This window comes from Colletotrichum aenigma, assembly GCF_013390185.1.
Source record: "Colletotrichum aenigma strain Cg56 chromosome Unknown KSG_Cg56_contig08, whole genome shotgun sequence".
NCBI classification, from domain to species: Eukaryota; Fungi; Ascomycota; class Sordariomycetes; order Glomerellales; family Glomerellaceae; genus Colletotrichum; species Colletotrichum aenigma.
In genome coordinates, this window is record NW_023500914.1 from 3,996,735 (window position 1) to 4,013,941 (window position 17,207).

At 54.7% G+C, this 17,207-nt stretch overlaps 6 protein-coding genes across 6 annotated transcripts; 3 read left to right on the plus strand and 3 right to left on the minus strand.

Moving 5' to 3' along the window:
• Window positions 1–535: 535 nt before the first annotated feature.
• On the minus strand, window positions 536–1,466 carry elp6 (Elongator complex protein 6; the record flags this gene model as incomplete). The annotated part of the gene is made up of 3 exons (XM_037327792.1): window positions 536–817; window positions 870–1,154; window positions 1,236–1,466. 3 exons carry the CDS (start codon window positions 1,464–1,466, stop codon window positions 536–538), a joined length of 798 nt encoding a protein of 265 aa, XP_037174172.1.
• A 4,436-nt stretch (window positions 1,467–5,902) lies between these two features.
• Window positions 5,903–6,420, plus strand: rhaM (L-rhamnose mutarotase; the record flags this gene model as incomplete). Its single annotated transcript, XM_037327793.1, has 2 exons — window positions 5,903–6,119; window positions 6,191–6,420. 2 exons carry the CDS (start codon window positions 5,903–5,905, stop codon window positions 6,418–6,420), a joined length of 447 nt encoding a protein of 148 aa, XP_037174171.1.
• Window positions 6,421–6,561: 141 nt separating this feature from the next.
• CGCA056_v012550 (Thioredoxin M-type) lies at window positions 6,562–7,256 on the minus strand (the record flags this gene model as incomplete). The annotated part of the gene is made up of 2 exons (XM_037327794.1): window positions 6,562–6,994; window positions 7,087–7,256. 2 exons carry the CDS (start codon window positions 7,254–7,256, stop codon window positions 6,562–6,564), a joined length of 603 nt encoding a protein of 200 aa, XP_037173718.1.
• Window positions 7,257–9,903: 2,647 nt separating this feature from the next.
• Window positions 9,904–12,112, plus strand: CGCA056_v012551 (putative MFS-type transporter; the record flags this gene model as incomplete). The annotated part of the gene is made up of 3 exons (XM_037327795.1): window positions 9,904–10,060; window positions 10,111–10,849; window positions 10,897–12,112. The coding sequence occupies 3 exons, from the start codon at window positions 9,904–9,906 to the stop codon at window positions 12,110–12,112; spliced, it is 2,112 nt and encodes a 703-aa protein (XP_037173719.1).
• Window positions 12,113–14,135: 2,023 nt separating this feature from the next.
• Window positions 14,136–15,083, plus strand: yqjL (Uncharacterized protein; the record flags this gene model as incomplete). The annotated part of the gene is made up of 1 exon (XM_037327796.1): window positions 14,136–15,083. The coding sequence occupies one exon, from the start codon at window positions 14,136–14,138 to the stop codon at window positions 15,081–15,083; it is 948 nt and encodes a 315-aa protein (XP_037173716.1).
• A 1,002-nt stretch (window positions 15,084–16,085) lies between these two features.
• On the minus strand, window positions 16,086–16,679 carry CGCA056_v012553 (uncharacterized protein; the record flags this gene model as incomplete). The annotated part of the gene is made up of 2 exons (XM_037327797.1): window positions 16,086–16,491; window positions 16,555–16,679. The coding sequence occupies 2 exons, from the start codon at window positions 16,677–16,679 to the stop codon at window positions 16,086–16,088; spliced, it is 531 nt and encodes a 176-aa protein (XP_037173717.1).
• Between the last annotated feature and the right edge of the window lie 528 nt (window positions 16,680–17,207).

The following is a 17,207-nucleotide window of genomic DNA, read 5'->3' on the forward strand; positions in this document are numbered from 1 at the left end:
AGGCGTGAGCTGATAAAAACGGATCAATTCCCACGCACGGCACAGTTCGCAACGGGATATGGGCTTCTGGGAAACGAATTCTTTTACCAACGAGAAGAGAAAGCATCAACAATATTTTTGTCTTTTTTCACCCTCATGCGTTCTCCCCCTCGCGCTCCGCTGCTTGGTTGCCCAAGCGAAGGCCAGACAAGTTCAAGACAAAAAGACAAATCATGAACCAAACGAGCCATTTTGGCAACGGGTGTTTGATGCGTTTGATACCTCTCGTGTGGGCGTATGGGGAAACAGGTCTGGCATGGAATCTGGATCATGGAGAGCCAGCCTCTGGCTGCTTGTTGGCGTGATCCCACGCGACTACGATCCTGCGTGATGCTAATCCCAATGGAATTCTCATGTGCATGCTCCAGGTTGCCTTAAATGTGATGCTGAACCATTGTCGCTTATGCTCTTCCCACCATCTATTTGTGTTCCCTTCGCGTATGTCTGAATCTCGTAAGATCGTTGGATATCATCTTTCAAACCCAGCCACCCAACCTTACTGCCCCCGTCCAAACACCTTGACGCTGCCGTCACCACCCACAAAGTACAGCAGCTCCGCCTCCTCAACCGTCCTCTCCCCATCCCCTCCCGCTGTGACCCTCAAAACACCACTCACATCCCTCGCCGTCCCGGTGTCCAACAGCCTCAACCCAACCACCATCTCCGCAGCGTGCGCCAGCCCCAGCACGAAGCTCGCATGCTCCTTCTCCAACGTCGTCGCCTGCGCGCCAACGAGCGGCTCGTCCGCCGCAACGGTCACAATCGAGGCGTGCACCTTCTGCTCGCCGCGTCAGCGTGACTCATCCAGAAGACAGTGGTTGGGCCCTTACCTCTTGTAAATCGAGCAGCATGTTCTTCACCACCAGCCCGCCGACCTCCTCCCCGGTCGCGGCGAGGAGGAAATCAGGCTGGTCGACCACCAAAACCACCTTGCCGCCGCCGCCGCTCACGTCCGCGACCGCCGCCTCGAGCTCGCGCTGGACGTCGGGTATCTTCGCGCCGCGGAGCGTCCTCCGGCCCTTGGTCGGAGGCGGCGCGGTTTTGGAGAAGAGCCCGCTCAGCCCGTCGACGAAGACGAATTTCCCGCTGCGCCCGAGGGTTTCGAGGTCGAGGCCCTGTTATGGTTTTGTACAGTTAGACTTGTTGCTTGTCCCTTCGCGGTAGTATATCAGAATCTCAAAGGATAGGAGACGCACCAATCTGCCCGCGCCCTCTTTCCAGAAGGCAAAGTCCCGCATGAAGCTGACCAGGACCACGCGCGTGTCTTCAGCGGGCGCGTCCTCTGTCGGGCGGCGGAGGTAGGAGTAAAGGTACCGCAGGACGAGCCAGTTCGTGCTGGCGCCGAGGACGCTGGTGAGCAGGATCTGCGCGCACTCCGGCGGGAGGGCGAGGTAGGGCTCCAGGGGGTGCGGTATCCTCGTTGCCATTTTGAGGGAGTGTATGTGAGGTGAGTCAAGAGATTGGATGAAGGGGTGTTCGTCTAAGATTTGAGATGTGAATATCAGGCTGTAAGTGAGTGATGAGTGAGTGGTGGTGTTTTGCGCTGCTGTGGCTGATGGTGGGGTCGCTGGAAAGCACGCTGCACTCAGTGCGCGGGGTGCGGGGCACTGTCAAAGAGGTTGAAAACGCGGACTAGGCTTGCTGGTGTATGTAAAATGAGGTGAGAGCTTGATGGCATTCTATCAAGACATTGAAAAATCAAGACAACATCCGATCACATCTTTACGCAGTTTTTGCATGTCCCGGTGCCAATCTGACCGCGCCGTCCGCAACGTACCCCGCCATGACATGGGCCCTCCAAGCCCACGCACAGGAAAAAAGAAATGGACGGTTCGCCGCCACCAGCAAAAGATTGTCCTCGGAGAGGCTCGAACTCTCGACCTTTGGATATCTCTGTCTGATCACAGAGTCATATTGAATGATATGAGACCAACGCTCTACCGACTGAGCCACGAAGACGACTTGTTGTGATCGGTCACTCGGTGGATGAGATTAAGAAGCGAGGGCACATCGTGCGGACGACGGGGCCGATGAACAACGGGGCTGTGGAGTATCTTCCAGCTTGGATGGGTTTGCACTTTGAATAGCGGGAGTCGTCTGATTAGGATGTCAGACGTCTGCATTTGCTCTCATTCGATGGGTTATACTAGATGAGTTCGGCATTACTAGAGTGAAAGTGTGAGGATACTAATGAGAAGGGAGGGTCGGTGATGTATGTATGTATGGTTGTCTTTCGTTATTTGATTTGCCAAGAGATAAAGTCTGACCGTAGCTTTGTTATCCACGGACTCTAGGAAGTAATTAGAGGTCAGTGGCTATTTGCATCCTGTGAAAGGAACTACAGTGAGGGACCAGCATAACGTTAAGAGGTGAGCTGCTCTTCAACCCATCTCCATCCACGCTGTCAGATAACTAAGCGATGAATGTCATCCTGTGATGATCTTCGTCATCATGCGATGCAGAAATATCACTCCCACCTAGGGCTGCAGCTTGTATCTTTACTCCTATAGACGCAAAAGCTCTCATTTATTCACACCCACTCCACTCACCTGAAGATATGCGGAGGCAGAGGGTCTCTCCACACACAGAAAACAGCAAAAATCCAGTTCCCGAGTCAAACCACGACCACCCACAGCCGCAAAATCCAAAAAGATGCGCCGAGGGGGAATCGAACCCCCGGCTCCCCGACGCTGCTGGATGGCAACGGAGAATTTTACCACTAAACCATCGGCGCGATGACTCGTGATGAGCGATGGACGCCAACGCCGGGGAAGCGAATATGGAGGCGAGATGCTAGAGCTGCAGGGGGACGGGGCTGGTGTGGGGCTAGTCAGTCCGATGCCCGACGTCTGCGCGGCGGATAAGTGAGGCTGCAGAAGGGGGAATAACTAGGAGCTCGACTGAATGTATTGTTTAGAAGTCTATTTGATATGCTTTTACGTGTGTTTATAATGAAGTGATACACTGCAGTGGGAAGTTAGATGGTCGCGGTATAGTGTATGGCGTGGATGAGGGGTGTTGAAGAGATGACACCCGACGGTTGGCCTGGAAAAGCAAGCGACACGAAGCAGTTTATTAGTGAAACCGCTGAGGATATGAAATTTTTCTGTCTAAGTATGAGTTTTGGACGAAATTAATGAATGTTCGAGGTCTTGGTGTATGTTTGTGTTTTTTTCCTTTCATTTTGTGGTTAGTTGTATTTTGACCAAGAAGTGTTTAAATTGTCAGACTTTCAACCACAACGTCACTCACCACGATCAGGTTTACATCAACTCTTTTAAAAACTATGCTTTATGAACTCTCATCACAATGCCAGAACTTGACTTATATGCTTTCCTACCCTCTGGCTCAACACAAGGGTTTCTCGCATCGATCTGCCTGGGCCATACAACACACCTATGCAGCATCTCACCTCAGAACAGAACGGCAAGTACATCTTCCATGCAGTTCGCGACCAGAAGTTGAACTAGATGTCATACCACAGGATACAATCAATAAGAAAGGCTCTATTTTCCACCCTTCTTCTGCCCGCAGAGCTCTCGTCTTCGTCTTCAGGAGACACGCTTCACGCCGATGCCCTCAACACGCCCCTGTTATACCACAGCCTCTGCACCGCAAATCAGATTTCCTTCCGACGTTCGGCTCAATGTATCTTGAGTACGCTGGTGGATGGCACCACATATTACCTATAACCGGGCTCGAAGATAGGGCAGCGTCAAGCTGATGCGCCGACCAAGACACCTTTGATCCCGCCATCTGCCCGAGACTATGTTCCAGAGAGAATAAGAATACATGTGAGGATACTTACGAAGGTTTGAGCTTCATCATATCAGAAAGTCGGCTCATTACCGTCGATATTCATCAAACCGGGTTCACGGATGAAGGAAGATACGTGATGATGAGGGTTAGCGAAGGCCGGCCGACGAGGACGATGGAGATCACGATGACAAATACACCTGGATCACGGAACAACTATCAATGAGGCTTGAGAACCTACGGTTAGCGACGTAACTCATCTCACGGTCTAGAATCCTCGTTCAGCCGGTCGCAGACATACAACGACAAGGGCTTGTTCACCACAATACACATCACAAGCTGGTCATGATAGACACGACGAAAGACCCTACAGATGATGCGACTCCCTGGACCAGAGGGCATCGTGAGGGAAACGCAAATAATCTATCGGATTCATCTGGCAGAACCGCTCTGCCTATTACCTCATCAACTCACCTCGTCTACCACCCACGATCCCTCACCGACCGGCACCCCTCCCGATTCGCCATACATCGACCACCAAACACTACCCCCACCCTCCACTCTCTCCCCGCCGCCGCGGCCCAGTCATTCGGTACGAACAACCACACCGGCATCCAGGGATCCCGAACCAGAACCCCAAAAAACGCCTTCCTGCCCAACAAGTGAATCAATCACATCATATTCGGCAACTCCCCCAATTCCCCAATTCCATCTTTGCAAACTCTCGTAAACCGCCACAATCGCTGAAGGAAAGGGGAAAAAAAAGCAAGCCACCCATCAGGCTAAAAGCGGGAATTTCGGGCGGAGGGGTGGGGGTGTTCGCCAGGGGTCGCGGGGGTCTCGACCTTTTCCAGTGTCCAGTGTCCTCGCTCGCAACCCGAGCGCCGGAACACCGATCGGACTGGGTACCTACCTACCTAGCTACGCAACAACAAGCGAGGTGGAGGAACAGATAGCTAGCTCTACCTATGAACCGACGGCCCAACACAGCGTCTTCCACGCAGAAGCTCACCCTCGCATCGCAGAGGCCTAAGTGCCCACAGCTCCCCGACCTGCAAACATGACCTAATTCAGGCATGGCCTTTCGCGATTAGGCCGCCGCCGTGAACTGTACCTACCTAAGGTAACTCGGTCGGTGTGCCTCCCGCCAGCGGCAGTCGCAGCGCAGTGACCCCAAGTTCAGACGGTGCGGCGTCACCTCAGCAAACAGACTCAGCGGACCACCGGCCACCGGAGCTTTGCTCTCGCAGGAAACCCTACATGAACGGGATTCGAGGAAAGGATGATGAATTGGCCGCGCGGTTGAGGGTATAAGAAGCCCGTCATCGGTCGCTGTACAGGCCTGCCTGCTGCCACCTTTCCGAGCTTCCCGTGTGCCCACGAACCAGCATACTTCCCTCTCAATCACAGCCTGCAGCCCCAAATTCTGCAGCAGACCGACCGTACGACCGCATCGCGCGACTGCCATTGGCGAGGATCAGAGAGCTCGGCGGTATCGCGTGGGGAAAAGAGTGCATATTCCCGACGTGCATTTAAGAGCAGCTTTCTGCGCCGCGCGTGCCCTGCTACATTCATCATCATCCACCTTCACTTGCCTTGACGGGGTTATCCATAACAAAAAGGTGTGCTAGCAGAAACCAAGTGTGAGCAGTTGTTTTTGCGTCGTTCTTTTTAATGTTTTGAGCTGCAAGAATCCCATCGGGGATCACAATCGTGTAGACCTGCCCTCGCTGGACAAAACAAATCCCCCCAATCCGATCCCCGCAGCCCGCACCGTTTACCCCTCGCCATCCCCGCCTCGCGACATTCTTCCCCCGAGTGCGCTTTACGTCCGTCTCTTGCCTGCCTCCCCCACCTGTCACGCAGCGGCTGGAGCTTTTTGCTGCGCTGGCCTGGGCGCGGCCACGAACACACCCCGCTGATCGGCTCTAAGCAGGACCGCCCGCTTCCATATTCGACAGGTCCGAACGCCGAAGTCCACGAGACACCAGCCAGCCCTCCGCCGAGCACATTTTCTCACGATCCTGACGAAAAACTTGCGTGCCTTCTTCCATTGACGAACGCATTTCACCAGAATCTCGAAAAAAACTTCACCCTCACCTGCAACATGTGGTCCCACAAGCGCGCCTCTCCCTCCGCGGGCGGCAGCTCTCCCGAGGCGGAGGCTACACCGTCGCCGGTCTCTACCAGGCAGAAGAACCCCGGCCGCCGCTTCGCCCAGATCGTGAAGCTCAAGCCCGAGTTCATTGACAAGTACAAGGAGGTCCACGCCGCCGTCTGGCCCGAGGTGCTCAAGCAGATCAAGGAGTGCAACATTGTTGACTGTGCGTTTGGCCGTTTCCCCAATCGCCCCTGTTGCCGGCGGCAAGCAAGCCTGGACTGACACATCCCACAGACAGCATCTTCCACGACCCTGAGTCCCGCATCCTGTTCGCGTCGTTCAAGTACGTCGGCTACGACTACGCCGGAGACATGGAGAAGATGCGCGAGAACCCCAAGGTCCGCGAGTGGTGGGCCATGACAGACGGTTGGCAGGAGTCGGTCGTCCCCGGCGCCGTCAGCAGCGAGGATGTTGACGCGCCTTCATGGTGGAAGCCTGTTGAGGAGGTGTTCTACACGCCTTGATGATACTGGAATTGTGTATCGAGTTGTATTGCAATTTTAGTCAGCGACGAATGAATAACGTTTCCGCTTGGATGACTCATGTCCGTTTGACGGCAAACCTCGAAGTTTGGGTTGAGGTGCTTGATGATGTCCGGCTCCGGATCACTTGAAACCTCCGAACAGCCCTCCGAAGACGCCGCCGGATCCCCCACCCCCGCCCCCGCGCTGGCCGTGCCGCCGTGCCTCCGTCCTGATCCATTCCTCGAGAAAAGCGCGGTCTGCGAGCTTCTTCGCGTCGTGGACCTTGGTCTGAATCTGTGCCTCCTGGTTGTCGAAGCTGAGGAGCGTGGGGATGGAGGAGATCATGTAGGTCATGCCGAGGCCGCCGCTCATGACGTCGGGCGCGTCGAACTCAACGGTGCAGTATGCGACACCGCCTTCTGCCTCGCCGACGCCCGCTTCGACGATGGATCGGATCAACGGTGCGACGACTCGACACGTCCCGCACCACGATGTGGTCCACAGCGTTATCAGCGGTGTCCTTGCAGACGACGAGAGCAGCTGGTAGGTGTGGAAGTCGTCAGGTCGGCGTACGCTAAGGGCGCCGATTAGCATTTTTGACAAGACAAGTGCGCGGTGAGGGAAGCAGCATGGAAGGCAGCAGCAACATGCAGGGGGCCCACTTACGAAGTGTAGATCTGGTTCTTGGCCGGCCTAATGGACGACGTTGAAAAAGCAGCGGCGACGGCGGCGACGGCGGCGACGGAGTGGTTGGGGGGCGGGAGGCGGACGCCATTGGCGGGAGGGCGGTGGCAGGCCCGGAGGGCGGAGCGGGCTGGGTGTCTCAAGAGTTGCATCGCGTATCGTGAGCGAGGATACCTAGTCTGCTCCTATGCATGCAGTCTGCTGCTGACTGACGTCGTCGAAAACGTTGTTGTGGTATCCCGTGATGCGGTGGAAGTAGGTGAATGCTGGTGATATGCGATAGGTTTCTTGGGAAGAAGAAGCGGGATACGAGTCGTGGTTTGTATGTGTATGTGTGTTTGTGTGCATGTGTGTGTGTATGCGCGTGTGTGTGTTGGTGCAGTGTTGCAAGGGAAAAAACAAGGCAGATGTTCCAGTGACAACGGACCTGTGAGACGTCTGTACACGCAGGTAGCGCGGAGGATTCCAGAGCGGTGGTTCAGGTATTATTGGAGCCAAAATACGTCGTCTTGCTTTTGGTCCTCATCCACTTGCCCAGTCAGTCAGTCCTACAACTGCAAGTCAGCCGTCATCTGCAGAATGCGATGGAGATGCGCGAGGAAGCAGCCAGTGTTTTGCTTTCCTCGCATTCCTTCGATGCGGTCACGCTTAAATTCCGGCAGTCCCCATTGGGAAAGGTGCGGTTGGAATGTGGGGAGTGAGCCCCTTTCGTGCACGATGACGTCGAGGTGTTGCGCTGATGTATGACATAAGCACATGGTGCAGGGGTGTTGCCTCTTTTTTTTTTTTTTTTTGATTGACGGCAACTGCGGTAAGCGGGCGGTCAGAGAGAGAAAGACTCAAAGATGGGAGCGCGTGTCAAGGCCTCGCAACCTTGGCGCCCAGACCTGGGGGGGCCTGCTTGGAGGCTGCTTGGGGGCCTCTTGCGGCGCTTCAGCTTCATCTTCACTCTATCTGCCCCCAGCTACTCGAGGTAAATTGCTTTGTCTTATTTCCAGCGACATGCGCCGCATCGCGTTGAGAGCCGCGGAGACACCGTGAAATGGACATGACACCATCTCGGTGCGGCGACGTCGGCGCTTTCTTTTGTGCTCTGACTGCGGTCTGTGGTTGACTTGGACAGATCCATCGTTTGGGTGCCTATCCGTAAGGACAGACCGTAGTGTCGACGGTCACCGCCTCGCCACATGCCGTTTTCCAATCTGCATTCCAGTCCACAATGTGAAGAAGACTCGCCAAACAGGTGGGGAAGTGAGGGCAGCCTGCAGCACAGAGCAATCGATGCAGCGCAGACATGGAAGGCGAGGTCCAGTGTCAGGGAAGAGAAACGTGGAGAAGGAGCGAGTGCGCGGGTGCGGTGCACCTGCCCTGCACCTGCACCTGCACCCACGTCTGCACCTGCACTCTGGACTGGACGGTGGGCCACGGGGTTTAGCCTCGCTTTTAGGGGTCCTTCCTGGATCTGGCGCCGACATCACAAATGCAACATCAACATTGCTGGCATGTGCCCAACAATCATCCCACGCCTTCCTTTACGAATACACGGATACACACACAGAGCACATGGGCTCACCTTGGAACACGCTACGCTACGGCAGCTAGCCTGCACCACCCCAGACGACGCTACTTCCTGGAGTCTTGGACATCCATTTCGGAGCCGCCATCGAGTCACCTGCCCGTCGAGCAGTCAGTCGCATCTATCCACTGGACAGCCTTCTCTGCCATATTCCCTCCCAAACCTGGTCATAATACCCCACGGAACCCGCCCGAGGCGCAGCGCCAACGACGCATCCAACGCTCGAGAGCACAGACACAAGCACAGAACACGACAGAAATCCCCACCAGCCGACAGTCTGGGCATCAATTCCGTATCTTTCTCCAGGCCGTCCAAGAAAAGGCAAGGGTTCAATCTGACCAGGCTCGACATTCTCAAGACACGCTTGACTCGGTGGCCGGCCAATCCTGACCTCGTCGGCCTCCTTTCTTCCTCTCGTCCCATGTCTTCTCCGCGGTCGTTCTCCAGTCTCCCAGCCCCAAGCCTGGCATAACGTTCAGCTCGCCCGCACCCGCTTGGTTTTGCCATAAAGCCAAAGGTCCATCCTTGATCTCATGGTCGCCTGCTCCTATTTGAGACGCTAATTCCAGCCATCACTTAATCACAATCAAACGGCGCGCTGGCCATCTGACGCCATCGCTCTGCACGGCCCAAGAACAACACCATCGCTGTTGCAATCTGTCACCCCCGCCATCCAGGTCCCGTTGCTTGCGGTTAGGTTCATCTACCTTACTGCCTACTCCAGGCCCCGGTCAATATTTCCATCACCTTGTCGGCGTCCACCGCTATTTTCATCCCCGGCCTGCCTCGCTGCAACTTTACCTCAACACCATTTTATCTTCATCTCGCCGCGCTTGTGCATCTGCTTTTTTCGCAATCCTCAACACTTCTCGAGTCCGACCGTTCAGCCTCCTGTCATCTCCGCGGAGCCATCCAGCAATCCCATCTCCTATTTGGTGCGGCTTTGAAAATTGCCATCTTCCGCGTCCGTGTGTTCCTGCAACCTTATCTCATCTTCCCGCGCACGTCTGAGCCGGAAGCCATGAACCGAACTTGACATCACAGCCCTACCACTTTTTGTATATCCAGCTCGCCTATCCTCCTCTCCTGCAGCCTTCGATCTTCTCATCAAACACATCTCTGCGACCACAGACTCACCCTAGCTTGGCCGCCTGCAGACCTGACTACCATCCCGCCTTGGCAACTTCACACATTCAGCCGAAATCACTTCACACCGCGCCCATATGGCCGGCATTCTAACATGGAAGAGCCGCTTCGGCGGCGTCTTCGGAAACAAGCCCGGTCAAACAGACGGATCTGAGGGCTCCGACGACGAGCAAGTCAATATTCCCAAATGGAGCATGGGAGTTCTCAACGACCCCAAAACCATTGAAGTCCCTGGTGAGTCAGTCCCGTTGTTGTTTGATGTGAACCACAGCTGACCATCTCAGGCTCCGTCCTTTTACTGGCTGCTCACCGAAATGAGCCCCTGGGCTTGCGGAACGCGCCCGCGAGGACGTCTCACTCGTCTATTCCCACGGGATTCCCGGAGCCGCCTGAGACGCCTACTGGCCGCCGATCACCAGCCCTCTCGGCCCCGCCAGCACCAACACCGGAGCCGTCGAAGAAGACCACCAAGGACGGCATCATCCTCAACCCGCAGCCCGAGGAATCTGCCAATGACCCTCTGAACTGGCCCGCCTGGCGACGTGACTGTGCCTTGTTGTCTCTCGGTTTCTACTGCATGGTTGGCGGAGGCATGACGCCCATTCTCGCCGCTGGCTTCACCAACGTTGCCGAAGACTACCACATCGAGACTGAGACCGTGTCTTTGACCACAGGTCTGTACATGATGGGCATGGGTCTCGGCTCAGTCGTCTTTTCGCCCACGGCTATTCTCTACGGAAAGAGGCCTGTATATCTCTTTAGTGCCGTCATCTTCATTGTTAGCTCCATCTGGGCTGCTTTGTCCCCCAACTTCACCTCCCTCATCCTTGCAAGAATCTTCCAGGGGGTTGCAGTCAGCCCGGTTGAGTGTCTCCCCTCAGCAACAATCGCTGAGATTTTCTTCCTACACGAGCGTGCATTTCGCATCGGCATCTACACCCTGCTGCTACTGGGTGGCAAGAATTTGATCCCCCTCATCAGTGCCGTCATCATTCAAGGCCTGGACTGGCGATGGGTGTTCTGGTAAGTCTTGCCCCTCGACTTCTCGTATCACTAGCTCACAGATAAAGGATTGTGGCAATGGTTGTTGCTCTTTGCGGTGTCCTCCTGTTCCTCTTCGTCCCTGAGACTTTCTGGGATAGAACACCGGTCCCCAAGTCGAGGAAGCCGTCAAGAAGACCAAGCTTCCGTCATCGCCTCTCTTCCCGTAACAATGTTCCTCAGGTTTTGAAGAGTCCAGCCGTATCAAGACCGATCAGCCCTGCGCCACTGTCACCATCTCACCCTCATAAGGACCTTCACGTCGGCTTCGCCCCTGACCTGGCTTCGGAATGCAAGGTCGACCCCGAGAAGCAGCCCGACTCTACCGACTCCCCGGCCCCGGAGCCACGCACCTCTGGCACCCTGAGCTCCGCTGCTCCCTCCGACTACTACGCTAAAGCCCCTGCCCTGGAAGCCGAAAAGCTGCCCTCTTCAAACCTCAACTCACCACCGAAAGCCCTCGCTTACACGCACACCCTCCGCCACCAACCCGCGCGCTCCTTTGGGGAGCAGCTCAAACCCTGGAATGGCCGGCTCAACCACGACAAGTGGTTCAAGGTTATGCTCCGCCCCTTTGTCCTCTTCGCCTACCCTGCTGTCCTCTGGTCGTCTGCCGTCTACTCCCTCTCCGTCGGTTGGCTCATCGTCGTCTCTGAGTCCATCGCTCTCATCTACCGCAATCGGGCCTCCTACAACTTTGACGCCTTGCAGACAGGCCTGGTCTACTTCTCTCCTTTTATCGGGGGCATTCTCGGTACTGCCGTTGCAGGCAAGGTTTCAGACGTCATCGTGAAGGCAATGGCGCGCCGAAACGGTGGTCTCTACGAGCCAGAGTTCCGTCTGGTCATGGCCATCCCCGTCCTCTTCACCACCGTCATCGGTCTCATGGGTTTCGGCTGGTCCGCGGAGGAGCGCGACCACTGGATTGTGCCCACCGTCTTCTTTGGCCTTGTCTCCTTCGGGTGTACCCTCGGCTCAACGACGAGTATCACCTTTTGCGTCGACAGCTACCGCCAGTACGCCGGCGAGGCCCTCGTTACGCTCAACTTTAGCAAGAATATCTTCCACGGGCTGGTCTTCAGTCTGTTCGTCACCCACTGGATCACAGCCGAAGGGCCCAAGAGCGTCTTCATCTGGCTCGGCGTGATCCAGCTGATCTTCTTGCTGGCTACGATTCCCATGTTCTTGTACGGCAAACGCGCGCGCATGTGGACTGTGCGCAAGAACTTCATGGAGAAGTTTTAGAGAGATATTTTGCATGATACATGTTGGCATGTTTTGATTCCATCTTCCATTCACATTTATTGGGGCATTCGGAGCGTTCACAGTTGGAGGATCCACATCGTTGGGTACATATTTTCTCGTCCGTCGTTTTACAGGAGTCAAATGGGTTCGGAGCCGGCGGTCGCTTGGGCACTGCCGGTCATGTCGTCATGATACCTCTTTTCTTTTTGGAGTATTCTGTTTGCACATCGTTAGATCATGTAGACTACAGGACAGGTATATCGCAAACATGAGATTTACGATCTTTTCACCTCACCATGACCCAAGAGAATGCACGTCTGCGAAAGTGATTTGCCAGGGAGGTTGATGCCTCTAGCTTGCTGGTCTCAGTTGTCGACCGACTCTCGGGTTATGCATCCAAGCGCTCCCACACTCGTACCATTCTCGCTGGCCAAGATATCCATGATGTAAGCGACCAGGCTCCGATTCTCCGTCGCAGCAGTCTCAGCGCAACTACCCTCCCTCGGTCTCCAACCTCGGCAGCAGGCGAGGCGTCGAAAAAAGCCAGCGGCGGTCTCGCTAGTCGTCGCCCAGACGATGCACTATGCTGACCTCCATGCGGTAGTCTCGAGGATTGTACCTCGCGAGGATGCTAGAGGGCAGGCAGGCTTCAGACTCTGATCATCTAGACCGTCGCTGCTGTGTTTAAGAGTGCAACGATGGTTGTTTGCCGTGGTCGAGTCGCGCCGACGGGGTTATGTGTAAGTTCCGCGACTTCGTGGAGGGTTGGGTTCCGTGGGCAGAGGCGTCGGTCAGTCGGTTAAAGTGACGAAAGTTCGAAAGAACAGATGATTGAATATTACCTTAACTTAACTAGTGAAAGGGGGAAAAGCAAAAACGAACAAAAACAAAAAAGTTCTGCTAAATGACAAAAGGCAGGGTTGAACCCATAACCATATTAGATCCCCAGCGGACGGAAGAGCCAAGGACTTCAGGGCGCAAGCACATTGGCCAGACCTGACCAACTGAGCCACAAACTCCTCCATCCGCTGTTGAAGACGGAGGGACGGAACGGGGACTAAGGAGGTTGAGAGTTGAGGGGTGAATGCGCAGGTGAGGTGAGGTGAAGTTGGCGGGTTGGAGAAGGGCCGCGCAAGGTTGGAGACGTTTTCACCTCCATGCGTGCATAGGCGCTGGCAAGTAACAGAGGACATATTTTAAAAACGTGCATCGTTTTTATAAGGGAAGGAGAACCTTAGATGGAGCAAAGGATTTGGTATGACCTGTGCAGCGTTGATATTAGCCCCAGGAAACTACTCTCGTTACCCGTCACTGAACTGGCATCGCATATACTTCCGAGCAATTACTGGATAAAAAAACATGCCCGTCATGTTTTGCCGAATGGCTATGATCTCGAATTTATTATCTAAAAAATATCGCCAGACCCCATTCTTGAACATGGGACGCTTTGAAGGACGACTTGATCCTCGAGATTTGATCCAGTTCAGCAGGAACAGCGTAGAGCTGATGAATGTCCATCCCAAAAGAACTCTGGTAGTCGCAGGATGATATATTCAATGCGCGAGGAAAACGAAGAGGGAAATGCAATGTCTGAAGCTGGAAATATCGAACGATCCTATCGCGACAATGTATCCTGTCACCTTTCCAGGGAAATTCATAAAATCTGAGAAGCCCCGAGCCACAAGACCGACAATGACAAACCAAGATTTCCATTATATTCGGAGATATCTTGACCGAGATACAATATATTTGCTTACGTGATTTGAAGACCGGCAAGACGACGCAAGGTAAGCACGAAATCACGAATGTAAGCCGGGACAGGGGTTGTGGACCATGCATGCGGCACAGCACCGCTAAAGATGTACTCAAAAGGGCGCCAAGCGGTAGTTTATAAAGCCACTTATCGAAATGTCGATACTCTGGAACTTCAACAGCTTGTCGATTCCAAAGCCAGGTGACTTGATCGGCCGACCCTGTTGAACACCCGAAGCCCCTCGACAAGAACACACAAACATCAAGAACAATGGCCGCAACCCTCCCCCCAAACGGCCGCCTCGTCAAAATCGGCACGCACTCCCTCGCCCTCTACGCCCACGGCCCCGAACCCAGCACCCCCACCTCCCCCGTCGTGCTCTTCGTCTCCGGCGTAGCCAGCGACGCCCTCAACTGGCAAGCCGTCGTCCGCCTCCTCCCCCCCTGGCTGCGGAGCCACACATACGACCGCTCCGGCCACCGCAACTCAGATCCCTCCCCGCTGTCCCCCACAGCCGAGAACATCGCGCTCGAGCTTGCCCTCCTGATCGAGCGCGCGCCCATAACCAACCCGCTTATCCTCGTGGGACACTCCTGGGCGGGCGTGCTCACGCACGAGTACTTCGCCCTCAAGGGCGTGAGCCAGGTCGCGGGCTTGGTGCTCGTGGACGCGAACCACGAGACGGCGCCGCTGGACCTGGATGTCAACGACCCTGTGCTGTGGAAAGTCGCTGCCGGGGTGGATGTCTACGCCGCCTGGGGGTTAGAGGCGACGCATAAGTTGACGCCGGAGGAGTGGAACGTTTTTCGCGCGGCGGGGGCGACGGAGAAGCATAAGCTGATTGCGCAGCGGGAGGAGTCTGAGTACGCGGCGAGTTTTGAGGCGCTGCGGAGGAAGGGGCTGGCGGGAAGGCAGCCGATTCTTGGGGACCGGCCGGTGTATGTGGTTGTGGGGACGCGGAGCCGGGACTGGAGCGGGTTGTATGCGGCGGGAGTGGCGAGGGGGAACGGGACGGAGGAGGAGAGGAGGTATGTGAGGGGGTTGATTGAGACGGTGGATGAGAAGTGCGAGGGGCTGATGAGGGAGTTTTTGAAGGTTTCGCGGAGGAGCGAGATTGTGTTTGCGAGGGAGAGTGGGCATTTTGTGCAGATGACGCAGCCGGATGTTGTTGTTGATGGGGTGAGGTGGGTGTTGGAGAATCAGCCGGCATCTTCTTGACGACCGTGGGCATGGTATGAGTGGTTGGCGTTTGAATGTATTGTATGTCACGTATTTGAGCAGGCGATCATGAAAACAAGCTGCTAAATCCAGATACAAAGCGGCCAGACGGACTAGATGTTATGACGGCTGCCGCTTTTGTGATTCAATGATGAGGGCGATCCTTACTGTCGGCAACTCTATCATGTAAGATCACACGCAAACATACACATACAATTATGGAAGCCGTAAGATATCCTGCTTGGAAACCAACAAGTCGTGTGGACTCAGTCTCTAGATAGGAGACTTGAACGATAGACGAAGATAAGCCACAGCAGCCTTCAGTTGAGGAAGGTGAATGGTTGACTAGTCGTCCGCTTGGATCGTCTTGGCTCGTACGTCAATATATGCTGTAGGCCGTACTTTTATCTCGCGCGTAGCCGAGGTTGCATTGACTGAGTCGTGGCGTGACTCGTGAGCTCGGCAGGCGGCACGCAAGTGGGCTTATCACGGTTGAGTTTCTCGGCACTGCTTGCCTAGACATCGAAGAGGGTCCAGAGGCATCTGTTGATATAGTGCTGCCGACTTCAATTAACCTAAGTCAGTGCGCCTGGTGCCAAGACACAAGTCAGGTGCAGGCTGGGGCTTGACGCTGGCAGTCATGTTAGGCACTTCCTGTGGACTTGGTGCTCACACCACGCTTTCTCGTGCGTGATCAATCGCGCATTGCAGAACCATGTGACAGTAGTCTCTATCGATGCAGTTGCTGGAGCTTCCGGTCCAGTGGCTGATAGTTTTGACAAGAGTTACAAGACATTGCTCCGGTGAGACTACTTGACTCATGTCATGCCAACAATGGGAAAACTCGCCTCCTCGTCTTGATGTTCGTGGAAATAGCCTGAACATATTCACGACTGAGTCTGAAGAGATCTGACTTGAATTAAGTTGAGATAAGGGCCGTCTAAAACTCCAAAGGCTACAAACAGGCACCCATGCCAAGCTAGAAAGTCGAAGTTGCAGAACCTACTGCCGGGCGTGACAGTAATTAGTGTTGACCGTCAGATTATTCCCATTGGCATCCTGGGCGCCTCCTGGCACGAAAGTGGTGATGCCGCCGTTGACGTAGTTGTAGACAAACCTTGCAGACGCGTTGCCCCATGTTCCTCTCGCATTCAACTTGAACGAGACTTGGCTGGCTTGCTGAGAGACCTCGTCGATGGTGACACCCATACCCTCCACTTCCGTGAATAGTTTGATGTCGGTGTTGAACATGCTGAGAAGTGTTCGGATGATGAGGTCCCTCGAATCTGAAAGCGTGATGATCCACACCACTTGAAGTGTGTCGAACCACCCGCGCTTCGCGATCGCTGCAGTAGCCTCGGGGGTGTCTCGTGGGATAGCGAGGCCGCAGCCCATTTCTTGCACAATCCTGTCGAGAGTTTCGTTAGCAAGGCGATGGACCTGGGCCAATGGCTGGAAGGATACTACATACGATCCATCGGGCGCGGAGTACTCTAGCACGTTTGGCGTATTTGCGATGCACTGGTTCTGCGAGGGTGGGGGCGCAGCAAGCGCAACGCAGAAGATCGGGACGAGGAAGAAGTTGAAGACTTTCATATTGGTGAAGTCAACTACACAGGTGAAACAGAAAAGACCGTGGAGAGGAGCATCAACCGACAACCCGCTAGGCGAACGACCAGAGGCGAACTTCCCGTGCTATATGTACATGCATCAACGAGCAATAAGACTGTTGTCGTAAAGACGGGAAATTACGCACGTGCGCACGATTAATGACTTCAGGAGATTTCTTTTTCTTAACGGGGACGAACGCGAAAACTCTATTTGCCCACTGATCGTCGCACTGATACCCCGCGGAATCCGGACAGCCTTATGACTAGGCAAATTAATAGGTTATTCAATGAGAATGATAAGTGTAACGTGATAGAGAAACAACATTAAAGATAAATGATGACAAGAAAAGGGGGGCAGTGCTCTCGCGGAGGTATATAATAAGGTTTGCTATTCTGAGTACAGTCAAATGTTAATCGCTCATGCACTCGGACTTGACCTATCGGCGTTGCCGGGATCACCGTTGCAACTACAATCGTGCAGTTCGCATGGACCGAAGATATAAGTCAAAGATAA